The sequence below is a fragment of the Aricia agestis genome, chromosome 13 (assembly GCF_905147365.1).
Source record: "Aricia agestis chromosome 13, ilAriAges1.1, whole genome shotgun sequence".
In the NCBI taxonomy this organism is placed as follows: Eukaryota; Metazoa; Arthropoda; class Insecta; order Lepidoptera; family Lycaenidae; genus Aricia; species Aricia agestis.
In genome coordinates this window covers 6,884,394-6,910,751 of record NC_056418.1, presented here as the reverse complement: position 1 = coordinate 6,910,751, position 26,358 = coordinate 6,884,394, and the positions used below count along the sequence as shown (strand labels likewise).

The 26,358-nt window shown below is 33.9% G+C and overlaps 2 protein-coding genes and 1 long non-coding RNA gene across 3 annotated transcripts; 1 reads left to right on the top strand and 2 right to left on the bottom strand.

Moving 5' to 3' along the window:
• Positions 1 to 3,092: 3,092 nt before the first annotated feature.
• On the top strand, positions 3,093 to 15,500 carry LOC121733233 (glucocorticoid-induced transcript 1 protein-like). The gene is made up of 7 exons (XM_042123430.1): positions 3,093 to 3,806; positions 4,029 to 4,156; positions 4,665 to 4,809; positions 5,501 to 5,640; positions 5,987 to 6,086; positions 12,994 to 13,097; positions 13,955 to 15,500. The coding sequence occupies exons 1-7, from the start codon at positions 3,590 to 3,592 to the stop codon at positions 14,144 to 14,146; spliced, it is 1,026 nt and encodes a 341-aa protein (XP_041979364.1). The 5' UTR covers positions 3,093 to 3,589; the 3' UTR covers positions 14,147 to 15,500.
• Positions 15,501 to 19,583: 4,083 nt separating this feature from the next.
• On the bottom strand, positions 19,584 to 20,782 carry LOC121733098 (DNA-directed RNA polymerase II subunit Rpb4). The gene is made up of 3 exons (XM_042123244.1): positions 20,563 to 20,782; positions 20,077 to 20,257; positions 19,584 to 19,776 (listed from the first exon to the last, which is right to left on the bottom strand). The coding sequence occupies exons 1-3, from the start codon at positions 20,621 to 20,623 to the stop codon at positions 19,602 to 19,604; spliced, it is 417 nt and encodes a 138-aa protein (XP_041979178.1). The 5' UTR covers positions 20,624 to 20,782; the 3' UTR covers positions 19,584 to 19,601.
• A 2,546-nt stretch (positions 20,783 to 23,328) lies between these two features.
• Positions 23,329 to 25,837, bottom strand: LOC121733290. Its single transcript, XR_006036541.1, has 2 exons — positions 25,229 to 25,837; positions 23,329 to 25,150 (listed from the first exon to the last, which is right to left on the bottom strand). It is a non-coding gene; the product is annotated as an uncharacterized LOC121733290 (long non-coding RNA).
• Between the last annotated feature and the right edge of the window lie 521 nt (positions 25,838 to 26,358).

Below are 26,358 nucleotides of genomic sequence, written 5' to 3'. Positions count from 1 at the left end.
TTTGGAAAGCTACATCATTTGCAAAGAACACAGGCTATGTATTATTCTGAAAAATATTAGGGATCCTACCGAAAATAGCAAAAATATAACCCATAATGGTAAAAAATTGCCAAAAATTTCATTATTTCGTTCCGCTACGAAAAATACTGATGATACATCAAAATAATGTTATACATGTTTATAGTACTCATCATTATCTACAAAAAAGCCCAGGGCAGCTTATGTCTATCTTTTATGGTTAACGAATAATAACCATTACTTTCATTAAAAAATTTACTTCAAATCATTTCCTTCTAGCGTGACTTTTTTTGCATATTCGCTACATAAATATCAAAATATTAATTGGAATTATGTGAAAAATAGAATTGTCCTTTAAATTATTACCATGGGCCAAATATTTTAGAAGTAAGGACAGTTTGATTAAAGCTCAAAATAAGGCGCCTGCGCCAACGCGGCAACGGCGGCGGCTACCACGAATGTGTAATGGAAAATATTATATTTGCAAGTCGAACGACCGGCTATCGATCTCATCTAGATCTTCTAAATATGCTGGAGAGATGATAGTGCCTAAATGTGTGGGGAATACAGAAAGTGCTGACGAAGGACTGACTGTTTTGCAGGCCCATGAAACGAAGTTCGCGGAGTCAAGTAGTTCTTAAAAATTTCTACATTTAAGGACACTTACGTACCACCACAGCCTTTGTTTACATAAAAAATTGAGATTAGTATTCATTAGATTAATTATTCAAAAGCAGTCTTCTTCATCCGAGATTTTCTCTAATCCATTGTGGTATTTTAAATAGCATTTTAGATATTATTTTTGGGAATTATGTCACTTTTACATAGTTTGAGTAAATCTTTATGTTTTTTGCCTACCTGCTTAATAGCAAAATGCCAAGAAAGTCTGGCTTTATTGCGGCTACTAGTCACTAAATCGCAAAACCATGCAAAGTACAATTAATAAATAAAAAATTATATTAATTCATTATGTATAACATGTGCGAACAAAAACCTAATTTTCGCACAAAAATTACACATTTTAAAGCCTTATGAAATTTCTTAAAAGTCGGTAAGCAACGACAGATATGGTACAAACTACAAGCGCCATTTAATCAATAAGAAAAGTAAATGAAATGATTATGATTTAGTACTACCGCCATTTTACCAATTTATAAATCCACATAACAATGTCAGAAGTGGCACTACCGACAATTTAACCATTTATAAAACCGATTAAAAATGTCGTATGTGGTACTACCGACATTTTACACATTTGAAAAACCGGTTAAGAATGTTGGATGTGGTACATCCTACAATTTTAAGTTACCTACGATAAATTAATGTTGATGAAGTTAAGAATTCATCTCATAATCAAATCTAAAGCAATAAAACATAAGCTATACTGTTAAAAATATTTAAAAAATATTTTAAAGAATAGTAAATACCATTTTCCGCACTAGCATTAGCTTTGGACATAATATTATTACCATCAGCATTTTTTACCTTTTATTATATTTTTCTTCATTTGATTGAGTACCAAGTTTTAATTGGCCGTGCTGATCTTATAGACATTAAAAATGGCGTCGAAAAGTAAAAAAATATAACTACGGTAGCAAAAAAACAAGTGACAGTGCGACGTCCATTCCCTCCGTTAACATAGTCGGATGTGGCACATCGTGCGTTCTTACTCGCTTCCTCGTTCCGTTAATAACGTAGGTAGTGACTATCCGACATTGTTAGCGGGCTATCTTAGTAATATACGACATTTTTAATGTGTCTATTTCAGAAACTACGCATAATATAGATTTTTCTTTTCAGCTCATGATAGCCTTGGTTATAAGGACATATTTTATGAAATAAAACAAAAATGACGATTTTGCACATCCGACATTGTTAATAGTCATGGGCGATTTTACTGAATCGACCGACTTGAGTCCTTGACTGCATTGACTTTTACTTTGACTAGACTTTGGACTTTGCCAAATAGATGCTAAAAATTGTAACAAGAACATAGTTTTCCCGCCACTTATTTGACACTGGCCATGGTTATATAGCCGAAGCGCCATAATAAGAAAAAAATAAACAAAGGATAAAATATTCAATATTAACTTCAATGTTGTTGTGGTTAATGTTACTCCACTGATAAAATATAATAGACCAAATCGTCCAACATAGGAACAGAGGGGTGCAGTCCCAGCGAAGGAGCGTAACAAAGTGTTTAGTTCACTGTCTTCCGCAATTTAACGATGTACCATTCGTTACTATGCAAACTAACTAGGTAAAGTACAAAAATAAGCTTTTTTGATTTTAATTTCTCACTTTACCGGATGGTATCAGGAAATCTGCAGATTACCTAGTTAATTTGAACATTAACGTATTCCGCATTCTAACGGTAACATATACACAATGCATTCGACCCATATATATTATGTCTATGATTCGACCACCCTCCCGCTTCACACTGACCTCACCCGCGCACGCCCTTCGCAGGTACTATTAAATACCAGTTAATTGTAAGTTGTTGTTTAAGTTTAATTAATATTATTATAAAAACAATAAACTTAATAACAAAAAAAAATCTTAATTTATGTAATAGACTTTTTTGCAGTCAGTACTTGCGGGCGTTTGATCTTCGGGGAGTTACGCTAGCGTTCGGTATGACCGAATGTCGTAGGCCTGCATCCATGTCACTCTTGTTACAAAATAATATTGGCATCACGCACTTGACTACGTATATTCTTTTAGTTTCTGTGTGTGAGTAATGTTTTGAGTGTATTGTTTTAGGATTGCTTTTTAAATGACATTTCGTAGAGTACAGCACTTCTACCTCAGTTTAAATAGAATTCTTTGGCAGATATGATCAAATGATCATATTTATTGGATCCTATATATGATCATATAAATGATAATGCAATACCCCCCTAAGAAAAAAGGGATGACACTACGATTTTGCCACTTTTTAATTTCTTCACTTTTTTGACAGACTATACTTGGTAGAGTCTATACTCTATGCATGGTTTATGAGATCAAGATGACAGTCTGTAATAATTTATAATCTGTAATATAACCAATGACAATCTGTCATGGCGGTGTAATCAGCTGTTAATTGCAATGCCAACGAGTAGTTTAATATTGTTTAGTTTTTACTATAATTGCATATTTTCTTATTACTTTCAATCAATTCGTTGCATAATTAGCTAAGACTTTATTTACAGTGCGTTTGTAAATAATTTAAGAATGGCGCGATGTCCCGTGTCATCTGTCAGTGTTATTCATTCATCCATTGTAGTTCAGAAAAAAATGTGACTTGTTTGATAGACTCTTTTTCGTCAACTATTTGTGTTAAATGAATATTATGTACAATTTTCGTTACACACTTACTTATCGTTTAATGAAATTTTTAGTTACCATAGTAAATTACAAAGACGCGTATATGAGATCGTAGCACAGTGGCCTAACAAAATTTATTCACAAAGGAGTCGCGCGGCGTCGGCGGTTTCGGTTCTTTTATTGGACATCGAAGTGGCGGTTCGTCGCGGTCTGCGTTTCGATAGAGTCGTTGCGCGAGTGGAGAGTAAAAGGAGCGAAAATGTCGGGTCGCGTCCGGAAACAGTCTGAGTGTCCGGTGGGCAAGCAGGGTCCGATGAGGGCGACCCTGCCGGTCTCGTCGGTCATGAAGCAGAGCGGCGGGCTTAAGAAGAACGCCGCCAACAGCCCCACGCTGTCCCCCACCAATATATGGCGGAGGATATCTCCAGACCACGCTCTGTCCGGCCAGAGGAGTCCTGGAGCTGGTACTTACAAGGGTAATTTTATGATTATGATAATTGCATAAAAATGACCCTCATAATAATCCTAATAGTGGCAACATTTGTTTAAATAAGAAGCAGTTGTAACGTTATGTGTGTCTGTTGAAGTAACTCTTTGTAAAATACTTAATATGATGGGTCTAGAACTTAACTAAATATTTACCAAATAATACTACCCTGTTTGATACTAACAATTTGTTTGCATTGTGTGTATTCTAGGCAAAGGGAGGTTTGGATCGAACAATATCAGAAGGACAGCCTCCCTAGACACATTATATCATAAAGGACAGTGGTCACGAGATTACTACCTCCACGCGGGACAGTTACAAGTTGATAAATCTACACAAGTAAGACACAATGTAAAACTACATTAAATTATTGTGTTATACTCTGTTTCAATTACTTTTGATCTAAAGCAGTCAGTATAAACGACTAATGTCATGTTGTACTGTTTAAATGTTACAAATTAGCAGTGCGACCAAGAAATGCTATGGCCATTTGCTTGGTTGAGTTTTTATTTTACATTTATATGAAAATGTATAGAAGCAGAGTTGAAATACCATAATATCAAATATTTAGTAACTACTAGGTTTAAGTTTTCTTCACAACAAGATTGTGGAATGCAAGCCTTTTTATACAAATTTCTCATATCACACAATGTTACAAAATACATAATCCTCTGAGATACCTAGTCACAATAATGTTTTCCTTGATAATTTGTTCAAAGCTTGAGATAAATATGTATGAAAGCATCTAGTATTGAACCAAAAGAACAACACTTCTACAATACAGTTCAAGCTACCACAGAAACTGCGAAGATTCAATTAGGCTATTCAACTACTTTTACTCTTTCAGACTGATGAAGGAGGTGGAATTTCTGGACGATCATCTCGTGGCTGCGAAGATGACAAGCTGGATAGATTCCTCAGGAATAGACTTCCAAGACCCCATAAATTAACTGCATCTGGAGATTATTCACACACTATGAGTCCTGGTTTTTGTAAGTTCCAATAATTATTTAATATCTTTTAATTTTACAAAGTTATTATATGGTAACTAAAAATGTGTGAACCGAGTTTTGGCCTCTACCAGTCTCTTTCATTCCACAGTGTATTTTCTCCTTGTAATCTTGTTTTGGTCCCTTCTGCCAGCTTTTGAACTTATCCTGTCCATTTTCTGCCTTTAATGTAATATGTATGTTTTAAATCTTTAGGTGTTTACACACGGTGCCGCAGCGGCAGCGTGTGTAAACACCCTTAGGCCGCGTTTCCACTGACGCGGAGCGGAGCTTAGTGGTGCCGAATTGACCAATCACCATGCTCGAAATCTTCGTTGTCATTCCGCTGGAATGGCATGATTGGTCAATTCGGGCACCGCTAAGCTCCGCTCCGCTCCGCGTCATTGGAAACGCACCCTAGCTGTGGTAATTTGATTCTCCAACCTTGAGTTTAGACTGATTCGTTTGTTTAGATGGATATTTTAAGTTCCAATACCATCAAAGAGTTAATGCCCAATACTTATCTCTGATAAATAGTAATAATATACATTCTACAACTTGCATATTTCCAATTTAGCATAGCAAGAGCAGAAAGTGCATAGCACTAAAACAGAAGTATTTTGATTTCTAATTATTACTAATGTGGATTTATTTGTAAAATATATTTTTGTTACTTCAATTCTGCATTTTACAGGGTCCCGTTTTGGCAGTGGCGGTGTACCATTAAGAGCGGCTCGGTCATCTGTGGAGGGCCTAAATCAAGAGATAGAGAAGCTCGTGCTGTGCCCAGCGAGTGGCACCCAAACGCCGTATCTAGACCGAATACGCGACAAGGTAAACGCTACTTCATTTAAAATTTTAATCTTGCTAATAAAACTCTTGGCACTGTACCAATGATTGTCCAGTAACTGATTTGGCATAGCTTTGAATATTACAAGTTGTTTACACCTTTTCATTTCATAAAAGGAAAACTACATGCAAGGAAATGTTTAAATAATTTATCACTCAATATACTACACATTGAAGTAAGTAATATTTTATGTGGTTTAAGAATACCTAGCGTGTATAATGCTACATAACATGTTTGTCACCAGCGTATATGATTCTTACGTTTAGTAATATGACTACTAATGTAATTAAATGTAATATAGGTAATGTATAGGTAATTTACATTTTTAAGGTGACTCCGGAAGGTCATCGGGCTCCACTAGCTGAGCTGCTGCGGCGCTCGGTCAACACGCAGACACCTCATGATCTTTGTCACACTGCACACTCATCAGGTAAATATTTTATACTTACAAAACTTTCTATATTATTTTTTTTACCAGTTTCGTTTTTGAGGTCTTATTTTATTTTTTAACAAGAAAAAATAATTATGAATACATAGTTTAAAAAATATATCATTACTAAATGTTCCGCGTAATTTAGGAATTTCACGGAAACCGTACATTTTTCCGCAAAAATAGCCTATGTCCCTTCACGGTTTATTCTTCAAGAGTGTCAAATACTACGAATAATAAAAACTAAGGAAGAGTAACTCCGTCAAAAAAAGTGCACCAAAAGGCTACAAAATTTTTCGTGTATATATACTCGAGTGACATTCAACCAGGTTGACATAACAATTTTGTCAAACTCATTTTACAATTTGTTTACCTATAGGTTTGTTTACTTACTTTTTACGTAGCTTTTTACAATATTTTTGTTGTTAAAATGCCTAAATGCCCCGTGAAATAATGTAGAAGTCATACAGATACGACTTTTAATACAGGAATAACCTTTCATCTGTAAGTGAATTGTTTAAAATGATGCTTAAATTTCTTGTATTTTTGTCGACCCAAAAAAGATGGTTTATTTAAGTTGGATGCTAGGGTATTTGCATAAAATTAAGCTGGTATCTCTGTGTTTGTCTTATTAAATTTACATGTTATCCTAAAAGCGCAATAATCAAAAAATAATATAATTACAAAATTTTTACAAAGTTGCCATGGACAGTGTAATGCAAGATGTAACAATGGGCATTGTCCAAAAAAAATCACATGTACTTTTTATATTTTTTTTTCGTTAAAATAGGGTATTTTAAGAATATAAATTAAATAATTTTGAAATTCATTGGCTAGTTTTTTCTCAATAAATTTTTAAAGTTTCGCTCTGACGTCATCATCGGCGGCCAATAATTGACCTCTGCAGTATGTTTTTTCCTTTCAATCTTATTTATAATGGCTGGTTCGTCAAATGCAAGTTCTCATTATGTGAAAGCTGATACGAGAAGCTTACCAAAGGTTCAAAACGTAATGTTGGTCGAATTTATTGCTAATTTAACGCCATTGAAGGCCAAACAAAGGTTAAACATATTTGTTCAAAAATATAAGTAACTAATGGGTATTTTTTTCGTTTATATACAGAAAAACGATCACTGACCTTATTCCTCGAAATGTTTTTGTAATGAGCAAAATTAAAAAAAAAAATGGACAATCCCCATTTAATCATCAACGAAATTTTAGGGTCTGGCTGACATTATACTAAATGCGTTATAAGATGATATGGGTATTCTCAGATTTCTTGTTACGGATTTTTTAAAATAAAAAAAACATAATGAAATATATTACGTTCAATCGACAAAACAAATAAGTATTTCCTTTAATATAGGCCTCTTGGATATCGTTGCTAAGCTACGGCAACGCCGCGGGTCGGTTGACGGCAACGCCGCGGGTCGGTTGACGGCGAAAACTCACGGGCGCTTTTCTCATATGATTCTCATACAAGTCACTGCACTTTTTTGTAATTGTTTATATTTTTAGCACAATAAAAAGTAATGAGCCAAATTATTATTGATTGTGGACTTCATAATATTTCCGCAGACTTTTTCCGCGGAAAATCAGTACTTATCGAAAGCTATATTTACTTAAATATTGAACCGACAATAATTTTATTTATATCGTTTTTTCAATTACAATATATTATTATACATAAAACAATGATATTAAAAATAACTTGCACGTGATATTTGATAAATATTCATGCGAGATTTAGATTTAAGCATGATTAATAATCGGCATGTTAATTTCGATACGTTTCCCAATTCCGTCTCAGAAACGAATAAAACATTAATTCACGATTCCGAGGTTGGGAATATTCGCACCCTACAACACAACAGTACCTCGTACCGCCCATATTTTCCTTATTCAGAGCAATTTTTACTGTTATTAAAATATTGTAACTGTTATTAAAATATTGTAACTGTTATTAAAATATTGTAACTGTTATTAAAATATTATATTAATTGTGAGTTATAAGTACAAAATTTACGTTTTAATTTCAATTCTGTAATAATTTAGCACATAGATTTTTGTAATCTGAAAACGTCTTCTCTAGGTGCTCGGACAGTTTTAGATTCGCCCGAGTCGTACAAGGTTTGTTCATAATTAAGTATTACATCGACGCCCCCACCGAATAATCAGACAATGTGCTATTGTGGGGTTTTTGCTGTTATGCGATTTTTGGCATCTACAAGTCAAAATACATCATGTGAATTTTTTCCAGATTTTTTCTGTGGATATTTACAAAGATATAAAAAATTATGTGTTTATTCCATAACAATACTTAAAATTATATTTTACACCAAAAACTGGGCAATAGGCTATTGCGAAAAAATATGTCAAAACGATTTGACGATAAACGACTATTGCATGATTATTCGGGTAAATACGTTGCTGTCTACTACACACTTCCACTCCTGAACATCTCACTTTCACACTCCTTCCACTCAGGTAGCCGCTGATCAGCCGCATCAGGTTCCCCAGACACCTAACCTCTAGCTAAGCTAGCCACCAAGCTTTGTCGAAGGCCTTCTCTGTGTCCGGCGATACCATAACAGAAATTTTCTCCTTCTCTCTCTTCTTTCTGATGTGGTTCACTAACTTATAAAGGGCGTCTTCGGTGCACCTTTGAGGCATAAAGGCATATTGGTTGGGTTTTATTTTGGACGACTTGTAGAATTTGAGTCGACGACCATCATATCGCGGTCATCTCAGTCCACTCACCTTCAGCCTCCAGTCTCAGACCAGCATCAGATCAGTCATCGCAGAGATTTACACAGGACCCAAGAGTCAGGAAGTCAGACTTTCTTCATTAAAAAAAAAAATGTCTGACTGTCCCTGGCTAGCTTTTTGGATGTCTTAAGTCGTCATAGATGTAAGAACGAACAGCGGTCGTTTTGGAAGACATCAAGTGGTAAAGTATTTTTCCTTCCCAACATTCGTTAAATTATGTACACTGCTCATATTTTTATTTTATACTTTACGGTTATTGTAGGAATCCGTCTTCTTCAGTTTTCAGGATAAATAATCATATTCTGTTTCGATTTTTGTAATCCACATGCGGGTTTTCTCACAAACAAGGATGTATGGGCATTGGGCAATCCTTGCTACAAAATAAACTAATCGTGAATTCGTGACCGATAAGTAACGAGATCTGTTACAAATTAACGAGAACATATTTAGATATTTTCTTCTTTCGCAAAGACTCCTAAGAAGTGCTCAAAACTATCACGACAGCACTTGTTACAGTTTCACGCGTGCAAGCAGCTGTCAGACAGTCAAACATTATTCGTGGAAGTTGTCCTGCAGGTCCTAATGGGACCCAATTCAGTATTTAATTAGAAATGCGATTGCTAGCTACTATAAGATGTGCTGTTATAGTGTGTTGTGTGAATATTGTATTGTTTTGTAACTTGAGAAGTTTTTAACATAGTTTTGATCCTGATTACATTGAACTATAATATTACGATGTAGATAGAAGTCGACGATTAAAGCACCGTCATTTAAGAAAGGCCTATGATGTTCTCTGAAGACTGTCTGCCATTATCATTCATTTTATTAGAACATAATTATTGGGACACCAACTCTGGTGGCGATGAGGGTTATGATTAACATTTTAAATAACAGCTGCAATGATTATAAGTACTATTAAAATGATAGAGCCAGTCTCCAGAGTGTATTTTTTGAACCTAGAGCTGTTTTGATTGCAAGAATGTCATTTATGTCATCAAATAATGAATGTATTAAAAGAAAATACATATTATTTTTATTTTACCTATAGTAGGAAATAATTGGAATAAACGACAATGACTATAATTATAAAGTGTACAATATTTTTTAATCACCGAATAGTAAAGTGATTACCAATATTCTTACCAATGTTGTGTTTACCAATATTCTTATCCCAAACAATTTTCCCGAATAATATTGCAATGAGATATTATATGTGCATTTTATTGAAGTCGAAACGCAAAATTACCCGAATAATCATGCAATAGACAATAATGATCAGAGCTTGACCTACTCCAGACCGATAAGTTGCGTTTTGCTTTATTCAAAAATACCTTCGGTGGTAATTAAATATTGTTAAGATAGCAAGATAGGCAAAAAAATTTGCTTTCATTTGAGATATAAAAAGTCTTTGATGCTTTTTTTTTGACGGAGTTATTAACAAAAATCAGTTTTTTGGCTCTTCTGAACATTTTCATTTTTACGATTGTCCGATTATTCGGTGGGGGCGTCGACATGTATATTATAATTATTTATTATCGATGTCTTAAGTATCAGAGGAAAATGTTTGATTTTAAAATAATAATTATGTGCTCGTTTCTTCTGATAGTAGATGTGCTTGGTGTATACTGCATATTACTATCCGCTTTTGACAATTATTTGTTTCTTAACTATGACAATGACAATAACCGCGCAGGCTGTCGTCCGGCGCGCAAATATTATGATACGTTACCTTTTTTTTTTTTTTTTTTTTTTTTTTTTCGCCGAGAAAATGCTTTTAAGCACCTTGCGGGGGATGGGGTCCTATCCGCAAGTATGTGGGTCTCTGCTGCGTCCGAAGATGGTGGTGGACGCAGCCCCTACCCACTAAAAACTCGGCGGTACTCCACTATGCGCCTTGGGCGGGCCGCGGGATCGCGTGAGCCTACACCACGACTCCGCCGGCGAGCGCCTGCTGCTGCGCAGGCTCTTCTCTGTTGGGGCATTTTGCCCCGCCGAGGCCAAGAGAGGCCCCCATGGGCTTGCATGAGCCATTTATGGCTTACGTTGCGATGCACAGGAGTACGTTGTGCATCGCGACCAACTCGGGGATGATACGTTACCTGGGATACGACCTGGGCGAAAATCTGAATTGTCATATTTTAGTGTTCCAAAAGGAGCCAAATTTAAAACGGTTGAAGTATGGGAGTTACGTTTCCTTAGTTTTTATTATTCGTAGGTCAAATAAGATAAAAATTGCTCCAGTAGTTCTTAAGATAATAACCAATCTATATATAAAGCGGAAGAGTTTGTTTGTTTGTTTGTTTGTTTGAACGCTCTATTGTAACGCTTGTTTGAACTACTGGTTCGATTTGAAAATTTATTTCAGTGTTAAGATAGCCCATTTATAGAGGAAGGCTTTAGGCTATATTTTATCACGCTAAGATTAATAGGAGCGAAGAAAAAGAGGAAAATGTGGAAAAAATGGGGGGAAATTATTTATTATTTATATAGCCTATAGCCTTCCTCGATAAATGGGCTATCTAACACTGAAATAATTTTTTAAATCGGACCAGTAGTTCCTGAGATTAGCGCGTTCAAACAAACAAACTCTTCCGCTTTTTAATATTAGTATAGATTAATGCCTTATTTCAATGTAGGTATTCTACTTTAAGATGGTGTTTTAGAAATTGGAAAACCTTATTCTTGCTAAAATTCTAATTTAACTATATATACCCGAAGAAATTGATTCCTAGGCAGTTGACAAACCAACATCATTTGGTAGGATCATGTCAATTCAATGTTAATTGTGATCTGTTGGCTGGGTTTGACGTAACGTGACCAAACCACGAAGGTCCCATATCTGCCTAGGAATCAACTTCTCTGATAGTAAATACTTTAAACAATTTTAAGGTTGTCAAAGACTGTATTCCATTAACTCTATGTTGATTTGTTTTTAAGATTATACTTTTTGTTTGTGTGTGTTTTCTTTTTAACTTTATTTTAACTAAATGTGTAAAATATTATGAAGCTGAAAGTGCAAATTGTGGAATAGATCCACCCTCCCTGGGATCCCTCTCCAGTGCCAGTTCGGAAGAGTTACTAGCAACAGGTCCAATCGAATTATTACTTTTGTAGTGCACTACAACATTTACATGCTTAAGATAAATTGATTCGTACTGAAACAAGCAGTAGACAGTGTTTCGAAACAGTTGTGTATTCCTGTACAAACAAGAATACTATAACATCCTTACTAATGAAAATATTTAAACGGCAGATAGCTTTACAGTTGCTCTTCTTGTCTGTCAAATGATCAACACAAACAGCATCTGTGAATGGAGTTTTGTTGTGTAAATATTTTCATTACTAAGGGGGAAATCTTAGATGTTGAAGTGTGCTAATTAATAAACCCCTTGCAACGAAATTGAGAGCACTTAAATATCCAAGCATGTATGAAGCTGAAACCATTTGAAGAAAGCAGCTATACCCATAGATAGATTATAGAGTAGTGGCAAAAGGTTCATATTGACTTCCTACTTGCTTCCTACACTACATTTTTATTAAATATTTTTTCTAGTTATTGTCTAATTTATTCTAGTTAATGTTTAAGAAAAAGTACACTTACACCTTTTGTCACTATTAAGTGTATTTTACTATAGTATAAGATTACTGCCTGATCATGTCTTTACGGAAATAAATTAATAGGTTAGGTAGTAATAAAATTAAAAATAGTTTAAGTAGGTATACAATTTAGTTACTGCGTATAAAGTTATTGGATTGTGAATCCTACGGTGACAATTACAGTAGAACCCATCACGAAAGATTTAGCATGAGCACAAAAATGCCCCAAGTGCATTGTTTTCGAGGTGTATCTTGCAGTAGAAATGGAATGTTATTACTTATAAGTTTATAGTAGATATTCAACAGATTAGTATATGCTTTAGAAGGATTTTGGTAACCGAGGTAATATTGTAAGCTACTTAATCGATATTTTAAATGTTTATAAAATTAGATTCTTGTTGAATATGAATATGAAACTTTGTTTTTGTGCTAAACATAATATAAAGTGCACGATATAATATTACCTTGTATGCCAAACGATAAGTTTTAGTGATAGAACATAATAAATTGTTTATTAAAATACAAAACATAAATGTTACAGGCGGCAGTGTTTGTTCTTCTCCGGACTTGGATGGCTCAAAGCTCGGTACTTCCCCTCAGATCAACCGGTTTCTGGCCAGGGAACCCCCTGATGGTTGTGAAAAGGTAAAGTGATATAAATTTTTATAAATATTTTGCATTAAAAAAATATTTTTGTGTTATCATTAACTTAAATAAACTAACTTATGTAACTTTTATTTCATAGGTGCACGTGTTTTACTACTATACCAGAATATATTTTAATATATTTTTTAACGTTTTAATAGCAAAATTTTCATATTATATTTGCATGTTAATATAATATCAAAATTTTGCTATTAAAACGTTAAAAAAATATAAAAGAAGGGCCACTGCAAGGTTAATATTTTATAAAATATTGTTTGTTTTTTACAAAAATTACGAATTGAAAGTAACTTGAAATGTTCAGTGATGTCACACATTATATTCCCGCGTTCCATTTAGTGTTTTTCACTCTAAATGGAACGCGGGGCATGACAACTTTTTGAGAGGTATGATCACTTGGGGCCTCTTGCATTGCACTGACCATTTAGTGTTTTTAACGCTAAATGGAACGCGGGGTATGACAACTTTTTGAGAGGTATGATCACTTGGGGCCTCTTGCATTGCACTGACCTCCATTATACAAGTACTTGTATAATGGAGGGCATTGTCAAACAGTAGTGACGTCATACAGACTATAGATCCGTTTTGGCGCCAAAATTTAAATGACAATAATTTTAAACCGCATTTTTTTCAGTAAATTCCAGTGTTTTAATTTTTTTAATATACTTGTGGTCTATTCTACATGGAGTTCTTTAAAATAAACACAAAAATAAAAATATCACATCTTCCCTATTATTCTACTTACTCTTTTGTATATAAGAATAAAAATTCAATTCTTATATGAATTTCTAATAATCATCTCACATCACTCTCTTACACTAGAACATGTAAATTTTCAGGTGAACCTAAAAGCCGGCGAGGGAGCATACACGGAGCCGATATCGATGATGAAGCCGACCGTTCCGGGCTTCACGCTGCGGCCTTCGCTCGGCTCCGCCTTCCAGCCGCTGCAGCCGGCTACGCCGCCCGCGAGCACACCGCCCGCGACCACGCCCCCCGTGACCACGATGCCGGCGCCCACGCCCCACTGACTCCACGCCCACGAGCTCCGCGAGGTCGACACGCGCATCACGCGCCTGCGGCCCGCCCAGCGCAATCTCACCGTCAGATTGTTCAAATGTCTGTTTTGTTGCACGCAGCAGAGCTGTTAAGCTTGTAATTTTGATTGCCGATTCGCCGATGACTCGTGCTCGGCTTCTGAGTTCTATTGACGGGAGTTTATTATTCACCACAGCAAACTACGAAATATTGACCAATCAACAACATCGCTAAAAAAATAAACAGTTTTCAATAAATCTCAGAACCTGTGCATAAATCATTCTAGCACTTCTCTATCTCACTCTATCGCATCGTGGAAGGAATCAAAATTGACGTGTAACCGGACATTCATCGTACGGAGCTCGGATCATTCATAATTTTATGGACTCATCACACCAATAGGTATAAAATTACAGTTTTTGCCGTGATTAATATGGACTTGGATGAATAGTGTTAAGAAAATATTGCATACAGATACTTTAAATAATCGTTTAAAATCTAGCACAGAACAATAAGAACTTGTAGTTATTGTGAGAGTTTATATTGGGCGCATTCGAGTGTTTCTTATGAATGTGCAATATAATCTCTTTGCAATCTAATCTTTTAAAAAAATATAAACAAAACCAGTTGGTGACAATTTTAAGATAAAATGAAATTTATTTCTACCTTTAAAATTGTTTACTGTGGTTTTGTTGATCTAGTAACTCAGTGATTGACACATAAACATAATCTACAAGAACAATTTGTAATTGAGAATGTAATTGCTTACAATAAAGCATTTCTTTTTGTTAATCCCGGCAATTCTTATAATTTTTTTTGTCATTCCAATTTTTATTGATTCCTTTTTCGGTTTTTCCTTCTTAATAGACCCTTGTCCTTTGCTTTTCTTTCTTTTATGGCTTACTCTTTGCCCAACTTTATTCAACATTTTCATTTTCCTCTATTGTAATCTAATGTAATGTATCATTAAGTTTAGAATGTATGTTTAATTGATTAGTTTCTTAGTATTCATGTCCATGTTTTTATGTAATGTCGCTTTATTTCTTATTTTAAGATTAGAATGTGGTCAGTGAAAAAAGAAAAGGTAAATCTGTAAAATTTTGTTCTTAAAATTCAACAAAAGTTGCTGCTCTCATTTTCATGTTTCAAAAAATATTTATATTTTTTAAAATCTGTAATGTAGTGACAATAATTGTATAATGGCGATACTCAATCAAGTATTAGAAATACTTTTTTTTACATTTCACTTGAAAATTTTTTTGCTGAATTTACTATAAAGATAAATCGTTCTTTAAATACAAGAGGGTAATATAAAATATTTTCTATGTACTATCAGAGAAGTTGATTCCTTTGCAAATCGGGGACCTAAGTAGTTTGGTTGTGTTACGTCTACGAATAATAAAAACTAAGGAATCGTAACTCCCATACTATTACCGATTTAAATTTGGTTCCTTTTCTGTCGTGTAACGTTAGCCTAGTACCGCTCAAGGTCACCTAAATATTGCAAATGTATTGAAATGTGTACCTAAGGCACACTTTTTTGACAAGTATTGTGGAGCATGTTTTTTGACGGAGTTACTTTTCCTTAGTTTTTATTATTCGTAGCGTTACGTCAAACCCAGCTGACAGATCACAATTGACATTGAATTGACATATTTGACCAAATAATGTTGGTCTGTCAATTGCATAGGAATCAACTTCCTCGATGGTACATATCTACAAATGTTTTTAACAACCAATATTTCCGATACTATTAATTTACATACTGTATGGTAATTTATGTGACGTGAATGTTATGATTCAGAGCTAGTCCACACGGCGCGTTGCGTCAGCATTGCGTCGACGCAGCGCTGCCGTTTGACGCATAGCCGGCCACACGGGCGCTGCTATATCGCAGCGTTATTACGAAGCAGTCTTAACTTCAACACCCCCTCCCGCTTCGTCTCAGGGGCTGCTGTCCGTCATGTGTGCGTTGCGACGACGCAGCGCGCAGTGTGAACACCTTAGTTATTTGAATGTTTTTACATTCAAATAACTAAGGTGTTTACATTCAAACAACGCAACGGCAGCGCTGCGTCGACGCAACGCGCCGTGTGGACTGGCTCTAATGTAACCTTTAAAAATTCAACCAAAGTAAAATTTATTCAGTTTAGAAATACCAAAAACATGTGGGGGATTAAATAGACGAATATTATGATAATCAAAAGTGTAGGTGTGTTACTAATATACTAACACATCTGGGAAGCATTTGTAATATTAATATCAACTTAATCTCGTATCAGTTTTCATGTTGTCTCGTTCTTACGTGCACAACGAAAATAATTACGAGGATAATTGGGTTTCACAATAATGAAGTAATATTATTATAATAATGTAACTGGACAATATTATGATCTCATGTATGGTTTTAAACTTTATATAATGGGTGAAACGATTTGTAAAAGAGGTACCAAAGAACTTTCAATCAAAATTGAACTAGAAAGCTGTAATAATGGTAAATCCAGACCGGATAAGAAACGGGCCCTCTTTTTCTTTATTTTCAACCTAATATTTTAATTTCTGTACAATATTTTATCCGTACGTATTTGATTTTAAGTTCCTTGGATGTGACTTAGTTTTTAAAATCTATCATTTTATGTTTGGTGATAATTCTAACTAGGACCAAAATTCTTGAAGGGCTAGAGTATTGAAATGACTTAAGATTGGTAGATTATTTCTACTGAAGATAGCTTTAAAAATGGAGTTTGACAAAAGGAGGAAATGGAGAGACTGATTTTTTTAAATCTTTACATGTGCTTCGGTACGGGTATCATGACAATGATTCTAAAAAGTAAATAGAGTTGGTAATATGTCTTTTTCACATATTCGTTTGTGCTGAAATCACACCTATACACATAAACATTGAAAATTGCTGCTTTGTTGGGTTTATTATGATAATTACAGAGTATTGTTTTCAATTTTTTAGACTTGTGAAGTAACCACTGACCTCCATTATACGTAAGTACGCGTACTTGTTTAATGGAGGTCAGTGGGAGTAACTGATTATAGGTTGTCTCATTTATTTATATAGCGCCTAGAGCAAAAGAAACTGCGCGTGATATCTGTACTGAAAGTATCGGATAGACACGGTTTTTGAATTCGAATAAGGGACGGACCATGCCAATTGGATCTCTCATTTTGGCCAAAATGCATTTCTATCATCGAGACTGATATTATAGAACGTTAAAACCATAGGTAGATCTGCTTTATTATTTTTCTAATAAATTTCGACGACTAATATATTTTGGATGGCTCACCTTTGGAATATAGAGTATTTTTTATGATATCATTGCTCAAATCAAAATTATTATTACGAGCCACACTTATGACGTATGCCGAATTGCAAATTGTAAACGATGTGATTATAATGTTTCAAGTTACTATATATATTTATTACTTGTATATTTATAACGTTTATTTATATGAATGTGATAAGTGAAAAACGTTACTTGATAACTTTTGGAGGTTATGTCGAGTTAAACTACAAAGTTTAACTGATGTTTCTCTACAGAATACTAGTTTAGCGAAGCTTTGTCGACTTCTTGTTCGTCGTTTAGCAAAACAACTGTGTAGATGGAGCATAATTGTAGTGACTATCATCTTCTGTACATAGCCATCATATGGACCGAGTGACCACAAGTTGTCGAGTAATAGAAAGGTGCTGAGCAGTGTTCGTCGGAGGGGGCCGGTACAGGCTAGTGACGAGGCAGGGTTTTGTAACGTTGGACTTAAGATTTTTGGACGAAGGTTTTTAAAAGAGGACGACTGTCGAAACTTCGACCGGTTTCGACCATGTACAAATTTCATCAATAATATTTTAAAATGTATGCATAGATTATTAAAATAATCAGTACTAGTATTATTCAAAGCGGACTCGAACAGTTTGATTTGTCGTGCATTAGTGTTAATAAATGTATATGCTGCGCAGAAACATTAAAATATGAAAGACAAAGCCGAGCCAGTATTTAAAATCCGGATAACTGTGTAGAATTTTTCATAAGTGCAATATCTAGCTGTAATATTACGATCGATGGATTTATTTTGTATAAGGTTTATAGTTTGCATTCTATAACTATCTATGTACAGTTCCCGTGTAGGCTTTTCCGTTCGCATCGCCTCCTGTTAGCTTCCCGTGATGTTATAGATATCCACACCACCCAAACAATATTATGCTTTACTAACGTTATGTCTAGAGTTATGTCACAGGTCCAGGTTGTATTTTAGGATTTATCTTTTCCGATGTCGTTACCTAAGTTAAGGTGTAGTATAGGTGACCCGAAAACATTAGCTGTTAATAAATGTGTGCTATAAAAGGTCCTCTTACCCTCACTTAATTTTTTAATCTACTAGGTGTAAAAGTGTTTCTACATAAGGACGTATGAACATTCCGTACTCTCGAGGAGATGGTTGATCGCACGAGAGACTTTATGTAGAAATGTTTATTTTATTAAAGTACATAAAAATATTTTTGTATGTTCGGGGTAGGAGATGTGCAAGTTGTAACTTTGCTAGGACCTTAGATTTGATAGTTCTTTTATAGGTGGTTAACATTATTTTAAAATTTGCTTTTAGACGATTGATAAGTTTGTAATTTTATTACTATGATATTAGAGTAAATACTAACGTTTAAACTAAACCAAAAGTGCCCATTGAGATAAGTTTATAAATCAAGCAAGCTTTTTGTTCAGCATTTTGTTAATGTATAATGTTTAGGCGACAAAATTAGTGAATAAGAAAATTATGGAAAGGTTGTTGAGTTTTAGTTTTCTAAAATTGTTGAGGTTTAAAAAAAATTCTTTAACTTTTTTTTAAATTGTAATGCTGAACAAAAGGTTTGTTTTTAGAGGCATTAATAATTAACATCAATGATAATAATAGTATTGATTTTAAGTAAAAAATAAGAATGGTTTTATTCTAGTTTTGTTTCAGAGAAAATAAATTCTAATTACTATTTTTGTTTCCAATATTTTATCACTTTTATCTGTTTTCATTGTATTGTATCTTGCTGTATTGCAGACATATCCAATATACAGACTGATTTAAGATATTCTTTTATTTCAAATATCATATCCTTTTCTAACAAACCTCTAATTACAATAAATAAGTACATTATTTCATATTAAATTAATTAATGGCATATTAATTCATCAAGCCCTATACTAGTCACCGCACACCGGTGACCGAGACACAATAGAAATTCTATTGTGTCTCGTTTTTCCACAATGGAAGGGTTAAAATATTTGGGCTTAAAACATTTAGGTATTCTTAACTTGAGTGACCATCAGTCAAAATAAACAACAGTGAATTACAATAATTTGTATTGACAACAAACCCATGAAATAATTGTGTCTCAAGTTTAATTAAAAAACGAAAACAAAAACTGTAAAAGTTATTGTAAATTTTGTTTATCTAATATTGTATACTGCGTTTGGTCTGTATGTCATCTAAAAGTATTCTTAATTCTTCGTCTTCAAATCTGCCTTCTAAAGATGGTATTAATGCTTTTGCTTCTTCAGGTGTTTCAGGGCATAAGTTGGCTAAGCTTGCAACTTCAAATTTGTGCAATTTCTTTGATTGAAGTAAACTGTAAAAAAAAATTAAAGCTTTGATAAGTTTCCAATAAAGTAGCTTCTTAATTATTGTATAATAGAGGAAAGCTTTGTTTTCATTGATTCTATTTTTTATATAATTTGGCACAGATATAGAGTAGACCATGGGGCACCGCAGTATACAGTCTACATGTGATTGCTTCAAAATATGGTTTCCATGTGTCACATTATTATAATATGTACAGATGGAGCCTTGGGCAAAACCTAACAATAAAAGTCTCTTGAAACACTAGCAACAGTGGTTCTAAAACTTTGTCAACTCACACAATACTTACTTTCTTACAGCAGTGATAGTTTCCTTATTTTTAAACTTTTTAAACATGTTTGTGTATGTTAGAGTCTTGATGAATACTTCTGAAAATTCTTGTTCCTCCTCAGCAGACTCATTTTGTGCTTTTCTGTGTTCTAATAACATATCCACTTCAGATATGAGTAACGTTTCTGCATTTTCAAACTCTGTAACAAAATTCATAAGTATTTTGTGCAGAAATGAAATTAAAATGGTGTTTTTATCATATTATATTTTGAACATGAATTTTAAAAATTTTAACCTACCAATTCCCAAGCGGCACCTAACAATTGAATATCTATTGTGTCTGCGATTCCCACGATCGAGGTATTATTACTGATATTGGTGCAAAGCTGACATGAATAGCTGGCTTTTATTTTTGGTTATGTTTATGACTGCATTGAAATACTATCTGTTGACAAAGATGTTCTTCCAGTATTTGCACGATAATTACAAAGAAAATGATAATTACCTTTTGGAAACTGTAGATCTGCGGCATCTTCTTCAACTACATCTTGTATTGGGCCAGACATTTTACTTTACAGTAATAATACAAAATTAAAATTATTATAACCTTTAACCAATTGTGATTAAGTTTACTGTAAAATAATAATACGATTATTCAGTAATTAGTTTTAATATTATCTTTCTCAACGACGAAGCACAAAACCACACAAAACACAAACCACGAAACCGGCTGGTTTCTACAAATATAAAATCTAAATAATCACAAAAATAAAATCTAAATAATCTAATTTGACAAATGACAAACCGATGACAAATGACATTGATTTTTTTTCTTTTATGGCACTTCGGCTATAAAGCCATGGCCAGTGTCGAGTAAATGGCGGGAAACAATGTTCTATTTAAAAGTACAATTTTTATATAGCATCGTTTTCATCTCAGAACGTTTTCATGTATCATCAAGTCTAAAGTCTAGTCAAAGTGGTAAAAATCAATACAGTCAAGGTCAATTCAAGTCGGTTGATTCAGTAAAGTAGTACAGTTCGACAAGGCTTTAATTGAATGTGTCAATGTCAGTCAATTTGCGCTGCTGGTAAAGGAGAACTGTCAAAAATGACGTTTTTGTATAATAGAACTTAGAAGCGTTAGTTCCTTTTCTCGCCACGTTCATAAACAGCCTTGTCGAACTCTAGACACTTTAATACTGAAACTTTCGATGGAGTTTTGGAGGGAACCAAGAAACTTTAAAAAACACTGGAAATTGCACTCCAAACAAATCTTTGAAGACCAAAAATTTGGCCTTGGATGACGTCATTTATGTATTTTGTCTCGCTCTTTGAGGTGACCATGATTGATATATACTAAGGATTTTCCCAAGTAAGAAGAAAGTAATGACACAATATAATAATAATTTTTGAGCGCAACAATATAATGATAATTTATAAGTTTAATAATCCCTTATTCGTGATATATAAGACATTAGTGCTAAAAATGTCACATCACTTAATAATTTGACTACAAAAATTGCATAGCATTTTACGTGTGTGGATTCTTATTAATTGAACTAATAGTTTATCGATATCATGAACTAAATGACTTTCTTTTCTGGAATATAATGTGCTTCGAAATGATCGACAAATAGATAGAGTCTGGCCAACGAAAGCTGAACCAAGCGAAACGTGGCAAATTTAAAAATTATTTATATGGTATCACATAATGTAGTAGGAAAAAAATATTTAGATAATTTTCTGCTGATGCTAGATATTATATTACTCCAATGTGCAAAAAATTATACACCTATAAAAGAAAAGTCTAACATAAATTATAGCCTATACTGACTTAGAAAATATATTGCTAACTAAGCTTAGTAGAATTGTTTCGAAACCAGTCGTGTTTTTAGCTAAAATTTGTAATAATAATAAATGAATATAGTGGAAAAAGTGCACGTAAAATAATTGTGTTTTATTTGTGTTTTTGTCTAATCGGTATTAACGAGAGAGTAGAATATTCGATGGGTAATTAGGTCACAATGGTATGGTGGAAACTTTCCTGTTTCTCATCCGAATCTTCGTGAAGATTTTCAATAAAAATACCATTTATTAAAATAAATAACATGTCTAGTATGAAAAATTAAAAGATCACAAGAGTATAAAATAATAATTATGACCAAGTATCAAGATCATGAAATCGTGCAACCGCAAACCATCGACTGGCAGAATAGTGTTGCCAATCAAAATAAATGCTTGGTTCAGCTTTCGTTGGCCAGACTCTATATTCAAGAAAATAAACGTACACTACTTGTATGAAAATAAGCACAAAATGGCCACGCGATGACGGGCTAAGATTACATATTCTATAGTCTATACTATAATACTTTATCTATGCTAAAATGAAAACTGTTTGAAAAATTTACAATCAAGGGTTTTGTGAAAATGCTGTTAGATTTTTATAATTTATTGGAGTTTATCAAGATTTTAATTTTTATGCAATGTACTTATTACTTCTGGCTTATTAAAAAAAACACTATCAAGTATCAAGTTCAAGTGACGGACGGCGGGAAACTCGAACGCGGGCGGTCGTGTTTTTCTCAAATTTTATTTGTTTATTAGTGTTCAGTGCGGGAATATAGTACATATTTTTGTAAATATTTAGTTTTAATTATCTTTCTAGTTTATTTTATATTTTCTTCTCGGTAAGTGTATTTATTTTTGTACTATGAATCGACCTCCGGATCCCGGAGGCGGGAATTTTTGTGGCCCAATTCCACAGCCCGGTTATTTTGTTACGTTGGATTTTGATGAGTCCAATAATATGGACACAGAAGAGTCAATAAGTCAAAGAACGTACAAACGATCTCGTAATGATTTTATTGACGAGCTGACGTGCAAACAATGTAACAAAGTAACTAGAGATAGCGCGGGAAATCGTATTAATTGTAAGTGTATACTTGAAAAGGATAATGCTGCTAGCATGCGTGTATCCTCAGCCTCAGCACCTGAGACAGAAAGAAAACATATTGGCAGAAATTTATATAATGAAAATGATGTTTCCCCTTATTTAATTCATGTACAAAAAGTTACAAAAAATGTCTCTGATGGTACGCAACTACACCCCATCACCTTTGGTGACTTTTTAATTAAAAATAACATTTATAATATTATTAATGGCTCTCTAAAAAAAATTGGTCGGAACAGAATTTCTGTTTCATTTCAAAATTACAAAGATGCTAATACATTTATTAATATTTCAATACTCGCTGACAATAATTATGAAGCTTTTATACCATCTTTTAATGTCGTTAGAATAGGTATTGTGAGGGGTATACCAGTTGAATGGTCACCTGAGGAAATAATAAATAACATTTCTACACCTACCGGTAGTGGTAAAGTTGTGAAGGTCAGACGCTTAAATTATAAAACAATGGTGGAGGGTTCTCCTGTATGGAAACCGACTCAGTCAGTTGTTGTATACTTTGATGGTAGGGTTCTGCCAAAAAGAGTTTTTATTTGTTATAATTCACTACCAGTTGAGCTCTACATCTTTCCCACTATACAATGCTTCAAATGTTGTCGGTATGGACATACCAAAGCTCAGTGTAGGTCAAAATCACGGTGTATCAAGTGTGGTCAGGAACATGATATGGATTCTTGTAGTGTTAATGAGCATGAATATTTCTGTTGCTTATGTTCTGGCCATCATATGGCTAATAACAAAATATGCCCAGAGTTTAATAGGCAAAAATCTATAAAAATACACATGGCTGAACATTGTGTCTCTTATGCAGAGGCCAATAAAGAAATTCCTTCCTCATATAAATCTTATTCAGATACACTATCCACTCCTAAATTTAATTTATCTACTAATAATAATAATAGTTCATCTGATAATAGATCATACAAAAAAACTGTAGTTGCTAAGCCTCGTGCTCCTTATAGACCAATGAAAGGTTATGATAAAATTGCCCATAACAATGTGGTAAAAGAGTTTTCTTTTGATAATTTAGAAAAAAACACAACACCAGTACATGAATACAATAAAGGTATAATAAACAATTACAAGAATGAACTTTCTTCACTTACAGATGTAATATCATTATTACAAACCCACTCACAGAACGATAATATACCGTCCATCGTTGCCCCTTTAATTCAATGTATAATTAATATTCTACAATATGGCCCAGATCATTCAGTGGAACGCTCGAAGTGTAGTTAATAAAAAAAGTGACATAGCTTATTTATTAAGAAATTATAATCCTTTTTTATTTTCTTTCTCAGAAACTTGGCTTAGGCCAAGTAATACTTTTAGATTTAAGAATTATAATACAATTAGAGAAGATAGGTTAGACGGCTATGGTGGTGTAGCCTTTCTCCTTGAGAAAAACTACCCTTTTAGCCTTATTGATATCCCTGTACATAGTTCAGAGCTATCTATTATAGCAATTAGTGTAAATAATATATGTTTTGTCTCTGTATATATTTCCCATGCCTCTATTAATATTTTAAATGAATTTAATAACATTTTAAGCTCTTTACCAAGACCTTTAATTATAACAGGTGACTTTAATTGTCATCACCAGTCATGGGGAAGCTCCATTACTAATAGTTATGGTAACAAGCTGCTAAGTGTTTTAGATCTGAATAATCTATGTGTTATAAATTCTGGTGAGCCCACAAGGCGCACTAGTCCAACAGAAGGCAAAAGCGTTGTTGATTTGACTATTTGCTCCTCACAGTTTGTAACACAATTAACATCTTCGGTTCTATCATCCACTTTTGGAAGCGATCACTTCCCCATATTAACTACCTCTCCTTTTGATAATTCTCAGGCTCCTATTCAAAATGTCAGATTATTTCCCAGGTATAACCTTAATAATGTCACCGATAAATGTTGGAAGAAATTCAGTAGTAAAGTTGATGTAAAACTGTCACAGATATTTCCAAATGAAGATGACTCTATTGATGCTCTCGTTTTTACAGATGTCTTGATAGAAAGTGCTAATGAAGTTTTTCCAATAAAAAATGAATCATCTTCCATTCCCAGCCCACCGTGGTGGGATAAAGAGTGTACGGAAGCTGTAAAAAGGAGAAAGAAGGCTGAAAGAATGTATAGTACAAATATGTCTCTTGAAAATTATTGGACATTGAAAAACATTATAAATAGCACCAAATTACTTTTCAAAAAGAAAAAATCTGAAAGTTGGCAAAAATTTTGCTCCTCTCTGTCCCCGAATTCTCCTCCAACTGTTGTTTGGCAAAATATTAGGAGGTTCAAATCTGCATACAATACTTCTCATTCTGTTTCTCTTCCTAGTTCTATTGCAAATGATTTTCTTGACAAGCTTGCTCCTCCTACAGTCAATCTTCCTAACCTATTTCATAACAATAGTACAATAGATGAAAATGAAGAGTCTTCAGAATTAAATTCCTCCTTTACCATGGCCGAATTAAAAAATGTACTTTCGTATGTATCGGATTCCTCTCCTGGGCCTGATGGTATTTATTATTCATTTATTTCTCATCTAAACGAAAACAGTTTATCAGTTTATCTTAGAATCATTAACTCAATTTTTGAATCTGGCAATATTCCATCAGAGTGGAAATGTCAACTAGTGTTACCCATTTTGAAACCAAACAAAGATCCTTCCCTCTCATCTTCATATCGTCCAATAGCCCTCTCGTCTGTTCTTCTAAAAATAATTGAACATTTAGTCAAAAACCGCCTGGAGTGGTTCGTTGAAAGTAACTGCCTGCTTTCTTCATCTCAATATGGTTTTCGGCGTAATAAAAGTACATATGACAACTTAAGTTCTTTTACCACCGACATAAGATTAGCTTTCAGCGCAAATAAATTCGTTCTTTCGGCCTTTTTAGATCTTTCTAATGCATATGATAGTGTTATTATATCAATATTGAAACAGAAACTAAGACGTCTAAAAATTCCTAAAAAAATTATTTCATTTATTATAAACCTGTTAACTGATAGATATATTATTTTCTATAATAATGGCCGTAAATACATAAGAATTGTTACCAAAGGTTTACCACAAGGCTTAGTTTTGAGCCCTCTGTTATATGACATATATACTTATGATTTAGAATTGGCCATTGCAGAGTTGTTGGACGTTGATATTTCGCAGTATGCGGATGATCTGACCTTATATGTTGTAGGGAATAATGCTGATGATGCTTCCGCTAAGCTAACAAGAGCCTTGTATTTTCTTAAGCGTTGGTTGGACAACCACGGCCTAGATTTATCCCCAACTAAAAGCTCCATAGTTCTTTTTAGTCGAATGCGCGTAACT